Genomic DNA, 15,194 nt, shown 5'->3' with positions numbered 1-15,194 from the left:
ACCCATCTGGTGACCTCTGTAGACACACGCCCTTGCCTGTCTGCCCTGCAGCTCCCATGGTGGGAAGCCGTCCTGGGGACAGGGTCTCTGGGCTGGGAGGCTTGGTGTGCCAGCAATCCTGACTGCCCACAGGGCTTGGCACTGCCCACTGCAGTGCCTCAACCCCAGCCCCCAAGCGCCAGTCCTGGGCGCCCAGCTCAGTCCTTAGGGAGCCCGCCCAGACCTCCACACTGGACACACCTGAACCACTCACTCCAGGGGTCTGTGTGGCTGGTGGGAGGACACCTGCGTTTGTCCTGGGGCTCAGTGGGTGTGTACCTGGGGACTCCGTCCATGGGGCTGGCTCCATGTTGGTGTGCGTGTGCAGCTCGCCTGTGCCGGAGAGTGCTGTCGGGGCCACGTGTCAGTGTCTGAGTGCGGAGCTCCCCGGCCTGCTCAGGTGTGGGTGGTCTGTGGTGGGCTGAGCAGGTGTGATGGAGAGGCCGGGCTCCCTGGCCAGATGGATGCTGCCACCTAGTGGCCAGGCTAGGGCAGTCCCCGTGGAGGGTCTTGGCTGCAGCGTGGGCTGGGGGCCCCAGGGGGTGTACATGTGGACCGAGGCAGGGCTGGCTCATGCCGGTCCCTAAGCAGGTCCTAGATGGTTGGGGAAGGGTCCTTGAGTCAGCCCCTCAGGGTGTGTGAAATGCCGGAGTGCCCACCTGCCCAGGACACCTGAGCTCGGCTTCCTCCTGGGACCAGGGATCTGAACGGGGCAGGGCAGGACTGCTGACGGGCCACCCCTGGTCTCCACCCCCTTTCTGAGACACAGCTCGGATGCCTTACGCCCCTGTCCTGCTCCCACCCCGGATGCTGAGGCAGGCCCCTGCGGTTGAGGCCCTCTCTTTCTCCCCCGTTCTGGCTCTCCAACCTCCGGGCTGAAGCCCTGCTGTGTAGCCCAAGACCCCCTGGAGACCAAGCCCCCTGCACCGCCCCCCCAGTGTGCTCCATGCCCCAGAACCTGTCCGGGGTCCCTGGGCAGGGCTTGGTCAGGCTCCCTTGGCTTGTACCTGGGACAGGTTTGGTGACCACAACTGCACTCACAGAGCCCTTCTCTGGCAGGTCACTCTGTAGAGTGGGCCACCTGCAAAGGCTGGCAGAGGCCACCGGCCATGAGCAGAGGGGGACCAGTGGCTGGCTGGGGTAGAAGGTTGGTGGGGACCTGGAGGGGCAGTACTGGTGGAGAGGCTGTGTGGGCAAGGGCTGGGCAGGGCCACTCCATGAGACCTGTAGGCCTGTGGGGCAGATCTGCCATCAGAGGAAGAGGCCACCCTGGGCTTGGACGCTGTGCTGAGACCCCATTATGTCCTGTGGACCTGTGGGGCTGATCTTCCCCCAGCACATAGGGCTCCCTCCTTTGCCCAGGATGAGACTGCCCTTGGGGATCAGCTTCACCTGGTAGAGGCTGGTCCCTGGATATTGGGGCCTTTAAGGATACAGCAGACCCCAGGGGTTGCAGCCAGGGTCGGGGGTCTGTGGGTGCCGCCTCTCATGCTGCCCAGCACCCCCTAAGTGGGGCCCTGCTAGGTGCTCCCCAGTCCCCCCCTCAGCTCCCAGGGCCCCTCCCGAGAGCCAGGAACTATGGAAGAGCACTGTCAATGGCCGCACTGTCGATGGCCGGAGGAGGCAGGCCCGGGAGGCAGGACAGCCAGGCGGCCTCAGGGACCCAGCCTGGCAGCTGTCTTCCGGGCCTGGCAGGCACCAGCTCTGCCAGGTGACCTCTATTGAGACCCCGGCAGCCTGGGCCTTGGCTTCCCCCCGTAAATGGGCGTGCTCAGCATGTCCAGCCCACCCCACTGTGCCCTCAGGTCCTGCCTGTGTCCTCACAGCCCGGGCACAGCCTGGCACATGGTGGCCCCAAGAAGTGCCCCGGAGGCGGATGTTTCCTGGCCCTCGCTCCGGGGCGTGGGGTGGGCGGGGGAGAAGGAGACGCCATTCAGCCGCGGTTTTCTGCGAAAATAGTGGGAATATATTTGAGAAGATGAGTTAGCTGTGATTTTTACAGTATGGCTTCAGAGTCTCCGTCTTCGTCCACACGAGATGCTCTCTGAGGCCCACAGTACCTTCTAGAGAGGCTGATTTGGTCTCTTTTGAGATGTCAAAATAAAACCTCTGACACACCTGGCACCAAGTTAAGAGCCACAGGACAGACAGCCTCGAGCCTGAGCCCCAGGGGGTGGGAGCCTCCCACGCCTGCCCCTCGAGGCCCCTGCTCTCCCAGGACCGCACCTGTGGGGGCAGTCAGTGCTCGGACGCTCTCGCCCACGAGGCCCTGAAGGTGTCCCTCGCCGCGGGGACTTCAGGCTGGAGCCTGGCTGGAGGCCAGTGAGACTCAGCCAGGCATCCTCAGCCTCCCTGACCCGGAGTCCTGCCCAACCCCCTGGTCCAGATTAAGTCAAGGCAGCTGTATTCACATTACAACACTAAAGTAGCACCAGAAACCTCAGCGCAGAGTCCACGGGACAGAGCGGAGGGTCTGCGCGGGTGGGCCTCGCCTGGTGGAGCCCCGGGCACGGCCTTCTGCAGGAACCCGTGGGAGCCTGGTCGGCCCCCAGGAGCCAGGTGCAGTGGGAGCCTCCACAGTGTGGCCACAGGGAGGAGGCCTGTTGTGCTGTTGGGGACCAGGTGGCTCAGAAATGGCCCAGGTGGAATGCCCTGCCCCCAGGGATTCCAGCAGCAGCAGCAGCAGCAAGACTCAGAGGGGCACCGGCCCCAGCTTACTTCCCCTGGGTCATGGGGTCCCAGCGCATTCCACGGCCCGTGGCACCTTGCCGAGAGGGCACACAGGGCTGGGGAGGGCACGGTCTACTTGCTCTTCAAGTACTGGGTACCAAGGAGGCAGCAGTGTGGTCTCAAAGGGACTGCAGCTGCCCCTCCCTCTCCCCTGTGCTCTGGCGAGAGAGGGGCTGCTGTGCCCGGCAGCCTGCGCGGAGCACTGCCCAGCTCCTGCAGACTGGGGCAGGCAGGTGCCCCGACTTTCAGCTGCACTGAAGGAGAGTGGCGCAGAACCCGCGTGCCAGGTGCCCCACAGCCGCCAGAGCTCCGGTTACTCCGAAGTGAACTTCTTTAAAGGGATCTTGAAGCTGGTCAGTCTCTGGCCAAAGAGCTGGTTGAGGAGGTTACTCTGGGACTCCGCAGTGCGGTGGTCTCGGAGTCTGGGGGCCTCAGCACTGTGGACAGCTCTACCCCTCTTGGGGGCCCTGAGCAGGAGTCTGGCTTGGGGACTGTGCTTGCTCAGTGCCTCCCCCCTGTGGGCACAGCTGTGTGCCTCCCGCTGCTCTGAGGGTGGTGGCCTCATCTTACCGTTCTGGCTACTGGGTCTGGGCTTGGTGGGGAGCACGCGGCTGGGAGCAGGCTGTTTCCGGGGGGTCCGGAGGGGCTTGTCAGGGGCCACAGGGGCTCTGCCGGAGCCCCCCACGCCTTCACGCTTGGCTGGCTCCAGGGCGTGGCTCTTCCTCCTCTTCTCCCTGCCCGTCTCCCTGGGGCTGGGGGAACCGCGGGGCCCCCGGTCTCCAGCCTCTCTCGGGCCCTTGGTGCAGCCCCTGGCCTGGGTTCGAGATGGGGACTTAGCTGAGGTGGGGTTTGGGCCAGGGTGTAGGGGCCTGGCTGGGGTGCTGGCTGTTTCGCTTTGGAGCCGCCCACTGGCTGGTTGGGGCTGGCTGCCGCCTCCTGTCTTGGTGCCAGGCCACGGGCACCTGTTGCCCTGGGAGCTGGCTCTTGGCTTGGCTTTGGGGGAGGTGGGCTTCACCCTATCCTCAGTGCTCTGGGCCTGCTCTCGGGGTGCCGGGCTCCCTATCCCCACGGGCTTCCTGGGTGGCACCAGGGGCTTGGGTGCATTGCTGGGAGTGGACGCTGCTGCTCCTTGCTTTGGTGGCTTGGTGGCACCACCCTTGTGGGAAGGACCCCTTGTACCCCTCTCGGGTGCCACATGGGGTGTGGACACCTGCTTCTTTTTTTGGAGCAGGAAGCGGTCTTCTGGGGAGCCATCAGACGCACTCTTGCTGCGGGCGCCCGGGCTCCTGTGTTCCCCTGAGAACAGGGGAGGAGGCCTCTTTTCCTCCCGGGGAGGCTGCTGCTTGCCTGGCCAAGCCTTGTCTTCAGGCCTCTCTAGGGTCGGGTCCGGTCCCTGGTCACAGCTGCCACCAGCCAAGGCAGTGGGGAGAGGTGACAGAGCCGGGGGTGGGAGCTCCTGACTGTGTGGTGGCCGCTGGTCTTCCCTGGCCGCGGGGCTGGATGGGTTGGGCCAGCTCTTGGTGGTGCTGGGAGCCGACTCTGGGCAGAGCTGTGGCAGGGCAGGAGGGCTCAGGGTAGGGCTGCCTAGGGACAAAGGCCCGGACAGAGGTCCGGTCACAGCCACACCCAGCCCTGGGGGGCTGCTGGGCACAACCACCTTTCGCCTTTTGCTGGGCAGCACGCCCTCGAGGGCCAGGGCCTTCTGCCTGGGGGTCGCTGGCCGTCGCACACGGCGGAGCGCCAAGGGCTGCTGGCTGCCCCTCAGGTGCTTCTCCATGTGTCGGTCGAACTGCTCCTTCTTGGCAAAGGTGTAGTTGCAGGAGCTGCAGACAAAGGACCTCCTGATGACGTGCATGACGTTGGCGCAGAGCTCGCAGGCGTACAGTGGCGTGTGGGGCAGCTCCCGCTCCTCCTGCAGCCCGTGCACCCCACCCAGGTGCGCCCGCAGCTCGCAGAGCTCGGGGTAGACGCCCGGGCACCGCGGGCAGAGGTAGACGCGCTGCGGGCTGTGCACCGCCAGGTGGCGCTGCAGCTTGAAGGGCTTGGGGAACCGCTTCCCGCAGTGGTGGCAGTCTCTGGAGGGGTCCCTGCAGGCTGCGTGCATGGGGACAGCTGGCAGGAGCCGCTCCCTTTGGGGCCAAGGGTCAGGGGCCAGGCTGGGAGACGTCTTGGCAGAGTGGGTGGCGGAGCTGCCGGTCGGAGCTGCTGGGCTGCTGCCGCTGGCTGGCCTGGCCTGCTCCCTGGCGGCCTCTTCCTCAGCTTCCCGTCCCCCATCTGACATCTCCCTGGGGCTCCCACTTGCTCTGTCCCCTGTGGGCCTACTGCTGTGGGGTCTGTCCGGCTCCACGACGCTGTTCAGGAGGTGTGTGTGGGTGCTCTTGGGCGCCAAGTCGCGGGGCAGGCCCCCCCAGGGCTGCTGCGCCTGCCCCCTGCGGGCGAAGCGGGCGGCGTGCTCCCGCAGGTGCTGGTTGTACATCCAGACGTCGGCCACCTCCTTGAGGCACAGGCCACAGGCCCAGGGCCCCGCTCTGCCCTGCAGGTGCCTCTCCTGGAGGTGCTCCCGCAGCCGCTGCCGCGAGCAGAACCTGCGCTCCACGCATAAGTAGCAGGTGGGGGGCGGCGAGGGGCTGTGCGCCAGCTTGTGCACATCCAGCTCGCCCAGGCTGCAGAGGCGCTGGAAGCACACCCTGCACTTGTAGGAGCCCCTCCTGCCCTGAGCGGGCAGCTCCCGGCCTCCAGCCTGAGCTGGCCTGGCCGCCCCCGGGGTCCTTTTGCTCCCTGGCCCCTGTGAGTCTGCTGCAGCCCTGGAATCCAAGAGGCTGGAGCTGAGCAGGCCGGCGAGGTCGTCGCGGGGGCCCAGGAAGCACAGGTCTCGCACCTCCAGCTTGGCACTGAGCATGTCCAGGTCCTGGGCGTGACATGGCAGGAGGCTGGCACTCCCAGGAAGCCCGTCATCGTAGCGCTCTCTCTCCAGGTCGGGAGGCTCTGGGCTCTCGGCTCCCAGAGGAGGAGTCTCATCGTTGGGGGCCTGCAGGCTCAGGCCTCGCCATGCCGCTGGGACCATGTGCAGTTTGGGGATGGCCTCTAACTCCGCGTCTTCTGAGCAGCCGGACGGGGCCTCTTCCCCGGGGCCAGCTTCCCTGTGGGGCTCCGGGGCCCACAGGCTGAGGCTGGGGGCCCAGGGGTCGAGGCTGGGTACCTTGCTGCCCAGGAGCCCATCCAGGAGGAAGGGCTCGGGCAGCACCGCGGCCTCATCCTCCCAAGGGTCCTGCAGGGAGAGGCAGAGGGAGCCCGAGTCGCTGAGGTCTGGGGGCAGGTGGGTGGGCTGCAGCAGGTTGCCCCCCTGGCTGCGGGGCTCTGTGGGTGGCGGGCGCTGAGGCCTCTGGCACCCCTTCCCGTAGACCCGGGGATTCTTCTTTTGAGTGAAGCGACCACCCAAAGGGAAGAGCTGGGAAAAGGACACCTCGTCATCAAGCAAGCTTGGAGGGTCCATGGGCCCCGGGCCCCGGGCATCAGGGATGGTGCCCTGAGGCCCCTGCACCTCAGCCCGGGCTCCTGGGCGGCTCCGAGGGCCGCTGTGGATGGTCTTGCCCACTACAGAATCGGATGCCTTTGGAGGGTCTGGTGCCCCCTCCCCTGTGCGCTTGCCTGACCTGCCCCTGGCCCCTCTGCTGGCCTCTGCAGGCTGGCTCCCGGCAGCCAGCTCGGGCTCTCTGGTGTCTCTTGGTCCCCGGCACCGCCTTGCTGAGGCTCCCCGCCACCCTGCTGACAGTTCCCCAGGCAACACCCCTTCTGTCCCCCCCTCCATCTTCCCCGGATGGAGCTGCTGGTCTCTGGGTGACTTTGGTGCCATCTCTGCACTCAGAACCCCCAAGCCTGTGTCTGCCTCGTCCTCTAGGACCTCAGGCCCCAGAGTGGCCGGGTGAAGCCACTGCCCCGCACACGCTCCCTCCCGTGAGAGGCAACAGCTCAGAAGGGCTGCGTGGTTGGCGGCTGCCACCCCTGGGCTTGCGCTGCACCCACCTAGACCCGCGCCTGCGGAGGCTGCGGCAGGGCTCTCCTGCTGGGCTCTCCCAGTCCCCCGCTTTCCCACCTTCCTGTTCCCTTTCCCCTCTGGCTTGGGGGAGCCCAGGGGCTCTGCAGTTCGCCTCTGGTCTTCTCTGTTCTCTGTCTGCTGGGGAGGGAGCTGGTCCACCTCCGGGGGGCCTGGCCTTCCGGGCTTGGGGGCTGGAGCCCTCACACCCTCCCCCTGCCCCACGGGGCCTGGGGGGTGTGGGAGCTGGTCGAGGGGAGAACCTGGGGTCCTGGGCTCGCCAGGGCTCCTCCTGGCTTCCTCCAGCGTCTCGGGACCCAGGGTGTCCTCAGGCACTGTGGAGCCCTGGATGGGGGATGGCCCAGAGGTGCGGCCAGGGCTCCTTACTGAGGGACTTGGTGGGTCACCCCCAGGCCCCTTGTGGCTCCTCTTCCTGGGGCTCCGGCGTGCCCCAGGGCTGGGCTGGCAGGTGGCAGGCTTGCGTGGCGGGTGCTTCCTGGCCCTGTGCCTGTTCAGACCTGGCCTGGAGCGGAAGGAGGCCGAGCAGGTCTCACAGGTCACAGGGAGCCCGGGCCTGGCTGGGGCGTGGCTCTCCTGGTGGCCTGTCTCTGTGAGCTCTGGGTTCTTTTGGAAGCCTCGGGGCCTCTGTTTGGGGTCCTTCTGGGGTGTCAGGTGGGGGACGCTGCTCTGCGGGGAACCAGACCTGAGGTCACAGGTTGTGCTGCTGGAAGAGGCCGCTTGGGCCTGGCAGAGCCCCGTGGGGGATGGGGGCCGCGCTGGGCCACTGGGGTCAGCTCTGGGAGCTCTTCTCAGGCCAGGGTGCCTGGCCCCAGGTGTCCCTGGGTCCCCCTCTCCCTCTCTGCCAGCCCCTGTCTCACCTCCCAGGTAGGCATGAGGGTTGGGCTCTGTGGCCCCTGGTGGGGTGGGTACAGCTGAGGGGCTCTCCCCTTCCCCGTGGCCAAGGAGGGGGGTGTTGCCTGGGGGCTCTGAGGAGGGACCCTGGGACACACCCAAGGGGCTGGTGTCAGTGGCTCCGCTCAGGTGGGGGTCTGACACCCAAAGCCCTCTGACCATCTCTGTGCCATCTTCAGTGGGAATGCTGGACGGGCCAGCAGCCTGGGTGATCACTGTTGGGGAGATGGCCCCCGCTGGGGGTGGAAGGCTGTGGTAGGCAGGAGGCCTTCCCAGTCCCTCTGTCTGGGAACCCTCTAGAGTTCTCCGTGGGCCGACTTCAGGGCCATAGTCCTTGTAGGTGGGGGTTAGGGCAGCACTGAGGTCAGGCTGGTAGCAGGGAGGGTCTTGGGGGCTTCCGGCCCTCAGGAGCGGGCAGCCAGGTGGGATCTCCTTGGGGCCACAAGGGCTTGTGGTCAAAGATGGAAGAGCTGCCAGGGCCTCCCTGGCCTTGGCACCTGGGGGGGCTTGCACACTGCTGGACCCTCCCACCTGGCCCTGGGCACAGGAGGTAGGTGCTGGGAGCAGCCCTGCGGGCTGGCCTTGGGCCTCTGGGCCACTGGAAGGTCTGGAGGGAGGATCTTCCCCGGGCAGGGGCTCGAGGCTGCAGGGAGCTAGGGTGGCCATGGCAATGGACGCGGCGTCATGGGTGCCCAGGTCCCCAGCGTGGGGTGCAGGGCTCTCCCTGTTGAACAGCAGCTGCGGGTCAAGGCCGGAGCTGGACACCTTCCCTGGACCTCGGTCCTCAGGGCCCTTTTGGGTGTGGGCTGCCATCAGGGCTGGTGGTGAGCGAGTCCCCCTGGAGGACGAGGGGCCTGGAGTGGGCGGCGCCTGCTTCCCCAGGCCCAAGGGCGCTTGGCTTTCCTCAGGCTCAGGGGTGCCCCTGGCCAGCCTGGCCAGGGGGTTTCCAGGGTGGGCACTGGACCTGGCCAGGCTACCTGGGCCCCCTGGTTTCCTCCAGCTAACTGACTGAAGCCAGATGGCCTCTCCACAGCCCTCCGGCTTCTCAGCTTGGCCAGGTGGGCCCAGTTGTCCGTCTGCCTGGGGCGCCAGCTGAGGTCCAGTGGCTGCAGGGTCAGCTGTTGCCTGCTTGCACCCTGGGGAGCCGCTTTCCCCACCGGGCCCTCCTGGGCCTGGGGGGCCTCTGTGTGGAGGACCATGGGCCGCAGCAAGCAGCACCCCCTGTGAGTCCTGGTCGCTGTCATTGCTCCCGGCTCGGGCCTCCAGGACCTGGAGTGGCCGTAAGCAGAGGGAGGCCGGGGCCTGGGGCCTCTTGCTGGGGCTGGCCTGGGGCCCCCAGCCAGGACTTGGTGTGTGGGGGTCCCGAGGCTCCCTGCCCTGAGGTGCTGGGGCAGCCCCCTTGCCCTCAAAGCCAGGCCCCTCTGTCATGGGAAAGAGGAGCCCAGCCCTTTCGGGTCCTCCTGCTCTGCTCCCAGAGTGTTCATCGGAGGTGACACGGTGACAGGCACCTGGAGGCAGATTCCCATCTGCCCGAATCGCGAGGTCGGGAGCCAGATAGACGCTAGGGTGGCCGCGTGCCCATGCGGGGGGACCTTGGCCGCACCCCCCTGCCTCAGGGGGCTCTGGGGAGCGCCCTCCACTCTGTTCACAGGGAAGCCACAGAGGGGTGTCCTCCGTCTCCTGTGTCCTGACTGTCTCATTAGGAAACAGAAGTGCCTGGTTTGGGCTGCGCCTGGCCGACTGCGTGGCCTCCAGCTGCCCACTGAGGTCTCGGCCATCTCCTTCCTTCTCTGAGACTCTGGCCATCTGCTCTGCCTGGGAACTGATGCTGCTCCCCAGGGGCCCAAGAGCAGCATCAGAACCTGGGTCTTCGTGGGTGCTGGGGGGAGGCACTACTTGCTCTGGGTGGCCTGGGGCTGGACAGGGCCACTCTCCCTGGAAGCCCCCGCGAGCCCCTTCCTCCGTGGCTGGGCCTGTCTCTACAGCTTCCTGGTGGACATTAGATTCCCCCAGGCCCATGAGGTCCAGTGCTGAGACTGTGTCCCCGGGGGTCGAGGCTGGCTCTGGGCCTGGGCCGGGGCACACACTGTTGGCAGGTGGCACGTCGCCAGGCCCTCCTGGGGCGCCCTGGGTGTCCCCCGTCCTCTGCAGCTGGCTTTCCAACTCGCTGACCAGTCTTTTGATTTCCAGTTCCTCCTCGGACAGACTGCTGAGGCTGCACTCACTTCCCTTCCCAGGCGCAGGGGGCGCGGGGCTCTCGTGGGGACACTTCTTACCCAGGGTCTTTCCCCCTGAGAGGCCAGGAAACTGGCTGGGCAGCATTGGCACCTCTTCCTCCAACAGCAAGAAGGGTGGGCAGAGGGGGTCCATCAGAGGTTTCCTTGGGGGGGTGCCGGCTGGTGCCGTGGGTGTGTGGGCATCCCCGTCTGCAGACCTGCCATGGCACAGTGGTGGATCAAATCCCTCCTCGGGCAGCCCCGCAAAGAGGGATGTGGACTCCAAGGTCAGCAGTGAGGGGGCGCTCCCCGGGGGGGTGTCAGCGGCGTAAGGTGAATGTTTGAGAGGTCTCGGCTCAAGGGTGTCCATGCTGTCTGGGCCGAGGTGGCTGCGACTGGCCCCCTGGGTGTGGGCAGCCGAGGGCCTGGAGTACAGGCCTCCAGGGAGACAGCCCTCGAGGTCTCTGGGTGGGAGGAGCAATTCAGTGCTGGGGTGGGGCTCCTTTCTGGCAGGGGGGCCCCCCAGGGAGTCTCTGTCAGGGCCAGCAGGGTCACAACCTGCATCAACATTCTGAACAAGCAGGACGTGGGGTTCAGGGTGGGCAGAGACAGGCCTCAGGAGCCCTCCTGGATGGTCAGCAGGACAGTCCCTAGGGCCTGGGGCGGGAGTGCTCTGGCTGGACAGCACGCGGGCTTGGCTTCCTGGTGGCCAGGATCTGCCAGGCTGTGTTGGTTCTGGGGCTGGTGGCCTGGCACCTTCTCTCTCACAGATGGCTGGAGAAAGACTGGGCCCGTCTCTGAGTCCGGTGGCCTCGGGGGCTGATTCTTGGGCTGCTGCAGGCCCCTGGGCTTCCTGGGGGAAGTCCAAGGGCAGCTGGTCCTCCTCTGGACCCTTGCTGTTGGCAGGAAGCTGTGGACGATGGTTGAGCGGTGCCAAGGGGCCGTCAGTGTGCTCCCCAGCGGCCTCTCCAGCATCGGGGCTCCCTGATGGGCTGCAGGGCCCCACCGGAGCTGGGGTGCCCCTGTCCTTTCTGGCTTCTGGCCTCTGGCCTTTCCTGGGGCCCCGGGGTGGGTCCTCCTCCCTTTTCTCACCTCCCTGCCACCGCCTAGGGCCGGGGCAGGAACGGCCCCGGGAGCTAGCACCCCGTTGACGGGGACACTCCTCCTCGGACTCAGAATTGCACTCCCTGAGCCTGCTGTCCTGGGCCCTGGGCAGGGCCCTCTGGGTCCGAGGGGGGCCGGGCGCACCTCGCGGTGCCTGCCGCCTGGGGAGCTGGCTCTTCTGCTGCACCATCTTGTGGATGAGCTCCTTGCTCCAGGTGCCACCCCGGGCCCTCCTTTTCCGGGGGTCTTTCTTAGCGGGCAGCCGCAGGCGCCTGGAGCTCCTGGTCTCTGCAGTGAGGGAGGTGGCTCTCGGGGCCCGGCTGTCTGGATCTGTGTGGCCCCGGGCCAGAGTTCTGAGGTCCCGGGTGCGGGGCGGGGGCCGCTCAGTGCTGTGGCCTCTCCTCCTGGGCCTCAGGCAGGGTCCCTTGGGGCCACTGGCTATGTCCAGTTCTTTACGAAGCAGCTTGAACTGCTTCCCCTTCCTCTGTGGCTTGACTAGGCTGATGGCATCTGCCTCCATGGGCACCAGGCCCAGAGAGCGGGTTTTGGGCCGATTTCCGGGTGGGCAGCTTCTGTCCCCAGGGCAGGGGGCTTGGGACTCTGGTGTGTCAGCTTTGGTGGGGAGCAAGTCCTCGGCACTGTGCTCTGGGGTCACCCCTGACCCGTTGTTGGTAGGTGGCCCAGGTCCGGGTCCTCTGGGGCCAGAAGGCTCCTCGTCGGCGAAGACATCGATGAAGCTGCTGTCTATCTCGGGGTTGTCCGACTGGCCCTCCAGGCCGTTGAGAGCCTCAGTGATGAGGCTGTCCAGTTTGGCCTCGTCCTCCAGGTCCAGGTCTGAGGCAGGGAGTGGGAAGGGGGTGGCTGGGCTGGGCAGGTAGCTGGTCCTCAGGGGATCATCCCTGGCTATCAGGAAGGGGACAGTCTGGCCGAGGCTGAGTGGGCCTGTGTGCATGTGGGCGGGAGCCTGGGGGGGGGTGGTGGGTGCGGGGTGCCCCGGGGGCGGCTGGGAGCCCGCCCCAGCCCTGGCCGGCCTGCAGAAGTGCCTGTGGGCCAGGAAGCCTGCCAGGCTGCCGTAGTTGCGGTCACACTGCCTGCACGTCAGCAGCACGTCCAGCTGGTCCAGGCTGGCACTGCTCAGGGAGAAGTGTTGGCCGGGGTAGGGGGGCGGCTCCCGGGGGAAGCCCTGCAGCAGCCCCCGGCCGGCCCCGGGGCCCTCGGCGCCCAGCCCGTCTGTGGGGAAAGGGAAGGCCTTGGCCGGCTCCAGCTGGTAGTGGGTGGGGAGGACATGGGGGGGCTCTGGGGAGGGGAATGAGCTGCCGGTCTCCTGGGGGTGGGGGGGCGGGTGCAAGAGAGTTGAGGGCCCCAGGGGCCCGGGGGGCTGGCTGTCCTCGGAGCTGGGGTTGGTGGGGCTGCTGGAGAGGGAAGAGCAGCTGCTGCTGCCCACCGTGCTGGTGGCGGGCGAGGGCAGGGGGGACTCTCTGGGGGAGGCCCCCAACACCCTGGGGGCAGGCAGGCCAGAGGCCCCTCGGGGTGATGCCTGGGCCTGGGCTCCCCCGAAAAGCAGGGGCTGGGCCCCAGGGTCACCTAGCCCGCGGTAGGGGAGCAGCCCGGGGGAGCTGCCTGGCTGTCCAGGGCTGCCTCTCACCCCCGCCAGGGCCTCCCCGGTCCTGCCTGTTTGGCAGGCAGCACTCAGGCCTGCCTGACCGTCCCCCTGCCACTCGGGAGTGCCCCGGGGGCACGGCAGCTGGCTCAGTAGCTCCATTGGGTGGGGGCTGGGCCCAGGGGTTGGAAGCACTTGGGGCCAGGGCACAGGTGAGCTCTGCGGGAGGCACAGCCCCTGGCCTGGGCCAGAGTGGCCCTTAAGGAATGTGGCCCTGGTGGTGTCTGGGCGGCCCAGGGCCCGTGTCGGGTAAGGGGCCGCTGTGGGGTCCCACAGGTGGGGCAGTCCTGTGGGCGGAGGCCCTGGGGTGGTCAGCTCACTGTCCACAGGCTCTGGGCTGGCTCCCACCCCATTGGCTCCATGGGCCTGCCCTGGAAAGGGCCGCCGGGACAGAGGGTCTGGGAGTGCCCTGGGGCTCGCCATCCCATCATGGGCTAAGGGGGCTCCGTCAGGAAGGACTTTGGTCAGGCTCTTGTGCAAAGTGTCGGGGAGGGGGCTTGGGGCCAGGTGAGTAGCACCAGTTACGGGGAGGGCACCCCCAGGGTCTCTGGGGTCATCGAGGCCACTGGGCTGGCTGGGGTAGCAGGGGAGAGTGCAGAGGGCAGGCTGGGCAGGCAGTGGGTAGGCAGCTGTGCCCACGCCGGCCTCCTGCCAGGGGCCCGAGGGCTGGCGGAAGGCGAACAGCAGCCCCCGGTCAGCACACTCGTGACTGGCCGTGTCCGGGGGGAAGGGCTTGGCGCCGGCCCCGGGCGGGGTCTGGGATGGGAAGGGGAACTGGAAGGAGTTCCCCCGGGGGCCGCCAGGCCTGCTGCCCCCAGGAAGAGGCTCTGGCTCCTGGGGAGGGACCCTGAAATCAGCACCTGGGAAGTGGTCTGCAGCAGCTCGGGGCCAGGCGTCGGCCCCGCTGGCCGGGAACTCGGGGTGGGGGGCTGGCCCCCGAGGGCTGGGGCTGCTGCCCTGGGGGGCCCGCAGAGGCAGGGGCCCTGGGGTGGCCTTTGGTGAGGTATAGTCGGTGGAGGTAAAGCCGGAGGGGGTCTCCTGGAAGCACCTTGGGGAGTTGTGCTCTTGGGGGGCAGGGGGGGCCTCAGCCCTCGGGAGGCTGGGCCTGGGGTGGGCTCTAGCCCCTGGGTCCCCGGGGCCTTCTGCTTCTGGGCCCCGAGGGGCCTCGCCCTGTGGGCCCTCAGGGGTCTCATTTAGGGTGGGCTTGGCCCTGGAGCTGGTGACGCTCAGACAGTAGAGCTCTGGGGGGCTGCTGTCCACCCTGCCCACCGCCCACCTGTGAGCCTGTGGGTGACTCCGCCGGGGGGCGGCCTGGGTCCTCAGGAGCCGGGCCTGGGGCTCAAGCTCCTTGGCTTGCCTGGGCTGGGCCTCGGGGAGGTCCTGGGCCCGGCCGCCTGCCTCCCTCGGGCCGTGGGTGGCCCTGCTCCCCGGGCTGATGAGGGGCTGCAGGACGGCGAGGCCGGGCGGCAGGTCTCCCGTCATGGTGGGGGGCGGTGCTCCTCGGGGCCGCTCCCCCGGCATGGCCCCACTGTCCGGGCGCTAGGAGGATGCCGTGGTCCGAGAGGGGCCACGGGGCGTGGGCCGGGTGGCCATCCTCACCCCCGGGGGGTCCCTGGGGGAGCCCGCTCTCATGGTCCTGAGTGAAGCCTGCAAGGAAAGGGCAGTAATGAAGGGGGCTGGTGGGGCGGGACGGCCCTGGCCCAGCAGGGAGGCCGGGGCCAGGCCAGAAGCAGGCCCTGCTGTGTGGCCATAGCAGACGTCCTGCTTTCAGGGAAGGGCTGGGCGGCTCAGGGCCTGGAGAGGCCCTAGAGGGTCTCAGGCCAGATGGAGCCAGGGACTCTGGGGGCTGCTGGGTGAGAGACGGGATGGGAAGGGGCAGGAAAAAAGGGGGCAGAATGGGAGGGGGAGGGGCTGCCTGGGGTCTGAGGGTCTGAGAAGACCCCTGGGCTCTTCCAGCCCCCTGAGGCGCCTGCAGGCCGTGGCGGGAGGCTCACGTGCAGGTGGGGTTGGGGCGAGTCTGGCAGTTGGGGTGGATGCTCACTCCTGCTCAGGGGCCTCTGTGGGCAGCCCAGCCTCAGGACCCCTGGGAGGCTCACACCTGACTTTTGTGGGGGTCTGCGGAGGACCCGCCGCTACACCTCAGTCCTTGGCTAGAGATCCCTGCCTCGGGGTTGCCTAGGAAGGTCTCTAGCCCCCACTCTGGGGAGTCCCCAGCCTCAAAAAGGTGCAGGCTCCTTTCGGGGCCCCCAGGACCCCAGCTCAGGCCTCTGGGGAAGCCCAGCACGGCCTCCCTGCTGGGCTGGGGCCATTCCTGGTCTGCGAGGCCCAGGGCCTGGTGCATCCTCTCCTGCTTCCCTAAGCACACTCCCTTCTGCCCAGCAGTTCCGTCTTCATCTGGGTGCCCCAAAGGACCTTGTCTGGGGTTCCCTTCTAGGGTGACCCTGGGCTACCTGCCCCATATCACGGATTCTCCCCCTTCCCAGCCACCAGCCAAGCCATG

The 15,194-nt window shown here is 67.7% G+C and overlaps 1 protein-coding gene across 3 annotated transcripts in view; it reads right to left on the bottom strand.

Annotated features, from left to right (window-relative positions):
* Positions 1 to 1,994: 1,994 nt before the first annotated feature.
* The window catches only part of ZNF469 (zinc finger protein 469), a 41,713-nt gene continuing 28,513 nt past the window's right edge, over positions 1,995 to 15,194 (bottom strand). For all 3 annotated transcript variants that reach the window (XM_081274404.1, XM_081274403.1, XM_081274405.1), the window contains exon 3: positions 1,995 to 14,341. In XM_081274404.1, the coding sequence (XP_081130530.1) occupies positions 3,083 to 14,215 (11,133 nt within the window). In that variant the 5' untranslated portion in view covers positions 14,216 to 14,341 and the 3' untranslated portion in view covers positions 1,995 to 3,082. The remainder of the gene's footprint in view (positions 14,342 to 15,194) is intronic.

Source organism: Spermophilus citellus (genome assembly GCF_964194105.1).
Source record: "Spermophilus citellus genome assembly, chromosome: 18".
Taxonomy (NCBI): Eukaryota; Metazoa; Chordata; class Mammalia; order Rodentia; family Sciuridae; genus Spermophilus; species Spermophilus citellus.
This window is presented reverse-complemented; position numbering and strand designations above follow the sequence as displayed.